This window comes from Argentina silus, assembly GCF_951799395.1.
Source record: "Argentina silus genome assembly, chromosome: 22".
NCBI classification, from domain to species: domain Eukaryota; kingdom Metazoa; phylum Chordata; class Actinopteri; order Argentiniformes; family Argentinidae; genus Argentina; species Argentina silus.
This window is the reverse complement of record NC_139676.1, coordinates 2205704-2208165: the sequence shown is the minus strand read 5'-3', so window position 1 is coordinate 2208165 and position 2462 is coordinate 2205704. Positions and strand designations below refer to the sequence as shown.

Genomic DNA, 2462 nt, shown 5'->3' with positions numbered 1-2462 from the left:
CCTCATGTACAGAAGTATTCAGACCCTTTGCTATGACACTCTTAAAATTAGCAAAAATGTCATCAACAAATCACTCAATAAGTTGAATTGAGTCCATCTTAATGCAAGGATAATAGTTCATGTAATTTTGGAATGAATATCTTTGTTTTTATAGGGTGTCTGTTTTGCATAGGAATCAATTACAAACTGTGTAGATTAGGATGTCACTACCAATTTTCTCTTGATCCTGACAAACTTCCCAGTCCTGCCGCTGACAAACACACCCAGAACTTGATGCAGCACCACGGTTCTTCACATGAGAGATGGTGCAGAAACTGCATTGCATGTGCTGGATCAAACTTAATGCTTTGTTGTAAAACCAAATAAACACATTTTCAAGTCTCCCCAGGCCTCAGGGTCGCATTCCTGAGCAGTTTTGTTCCTCTCCATTTGCTCAGTTTGTAATGACAACCTGATCCACAGTTTGTAATTGATTCCTATGCAAATCAGAGACCTGATAAAAACAAAGATATTCATTCCAAAATGACATGAACTATTAGCCTTGCATTAAGATGAGTGTCATAGCAAAGTGTCTGAATACTTCTGTACATGAGGTATTTCTGTATTCTTTTAATTTAATCCATTTTAAATTGAGTCAAAAAGACAACAAAATGTGGAAAAAGTGAAGGGGTCTGAATACTTTCCAAAGGCCCTGTATATATACTAGCTTTAACACCAGTTACAATCCTGTATACAGGTTAAGTGCTTTAACATGTGTTCATATACTTGTCTAACAGGCAGGGGTCATCTGGGGTCACGACCTTTACTAGTGCTGCTGGTGACACTCACGGCCCACTACGTTTAAGTGCATAGGGTGAAGTACACTAGGGTTTAGTGTATAGGGTGAAGTACACTAGGGTTTAGTGTATAGGGTGAAGTACACTAGGGTTTAGTGTATAGGGTGAAGTACACTAGGGTGTAAGACTGTAAAGGGGGAATTAGAACAGTGCCAGACTAAAGGAGGAAGTGATGCAGGGAGGGGGGCTCCGCCCACAGGAAGTGAGGTGGTCACAGGTCGTGGAGGACCTCCAGCACGGTGGCGACAGACCAGGCCTGCGACTCACAGCTGAAGGGGCAGTACTGACCGTTCTCATTGGTCAGCTCTGGCAGGCCCTTCCAGGAAGACCTGGGGCAAGAGGAGAGGAGAGGGGAGGGGAGGGGAGGGGAGATCAACATCTAGTTCTGCAAGCTGGGTGTTGATTTTGTGTGTGTGTGTGTGCCGTGGTCCTACCTCTCCAGGTGGACGTAGTGCTGAGACAGCACGTTCTTCACCAGGTAAACAGTCTGGTCATACATATCCTTCCCCAGCTGCTTGGCAAAGTAGATCTTGGCTCGGAGGAAGTACCCCACAGGCCACAACCACTCCTAGAGGGAGGGAGGGAGGGAGAGGGAGAGAGTGAGGGGGGAGAGAGGGAGAGAGGGGGGGGGAGGGGGGAGAGAGAGAGGGGAGGGAGGGAGAGAGGGGGGAGGGAGAGAGGGGGGGGGAGGGGGGAGAGAGTGAGGGGGGGAGAGAGAGAGGGAGACAGAGAGAGACACACACACAGACACACACACACACATTAGTAAACCGTTACAGTGACAATGTCACAGCCTGTCATTCATAGTGTAGTAACCCTCCCGTCCTGCGAGGGCGCCCTCACCGGTCCCTGGTGGTAGTTGAAGCCTCGGGCCACGTTGTAGTTGTGGTTGTCCAGGGCGTTGTCATAGACACCACAGTACACCATATCACTGCAGGAGGAAACACCACGTCAGCAACACAGGAAAGAAAAGAAATAAAACAAGAAATAATTGAAGCATGAAAGAAGAAATAATTAAATCAGGTGTGCACTAGCCAGGAGGACAGGATGAGTAGAAATATGATTATATAGATATGAGATATGTATGGACAGGTAAATGTTAGGTATATACACGATACTAATACTGGGTAATACTCCCTTTATTACAACACTATACTAATACTGGGTAATACTCCCTTTATTACAACACTATACTAATACTGGGTAATACTCCCTTTATTACAACACTATACTAATACTGGGTCGGGCCTCCCTTTGCTCTAAACAGCCTCAGTTCTTCGTGACGTTGATTCCACAAGATGTTGGAAACATTCCTTTGAGATTCTGGTCCATGATGACATGATTGCATCACACAATTCCAGCAGATTTTTCAGGTGCACTTTCAAGCTGTGAATCTCCCGTTCTACCACATCCCAAAGGTGTTCTATTGGATTCAGATCTGGTGACTGGGAAGGCCACTGAAGAACACTGAACTTATTGTCATGTTCATGAAACCAGTTTGAGACGACTTTAGCTTTGTGACATGGTGCATTATCATGCAGGAAGTAGCCATTAGAAGATGGGTCAATTGTGACCATGAAGGGATGCACATGGTCAGCAGCAATACTCAAATAGGCTGTGGCATTC

The 2462-nt window shown here is 45.5% G+C and overlaps 1 protein-coding gene across 1 annotated transcript in view; it reads right to left on the bottom strand.

The window, feature by feature from the left end:
• Window positions 1–9: 9 nt before the first annotated feature.
• LOC310821898 (glycogen debranching enzyme-like) overlaps window positions 10–2462 on the bottom strand; it is a 28772-nt gene continuing 26319 nt past the window's right edge. The window contains 3 exon segments of the mRNA XM_083694175.1: window positions 10–1165; window positions 1271–1404; window positions 1680–1767. Of these exon segments, the coding sequence (XP_083550301.1) occupies window positions 1048–1165; window positions 1271–1404; window positions 1680–1767 (340 nt within the window). The 3' untranslated portion in view covers window positions 10–1047.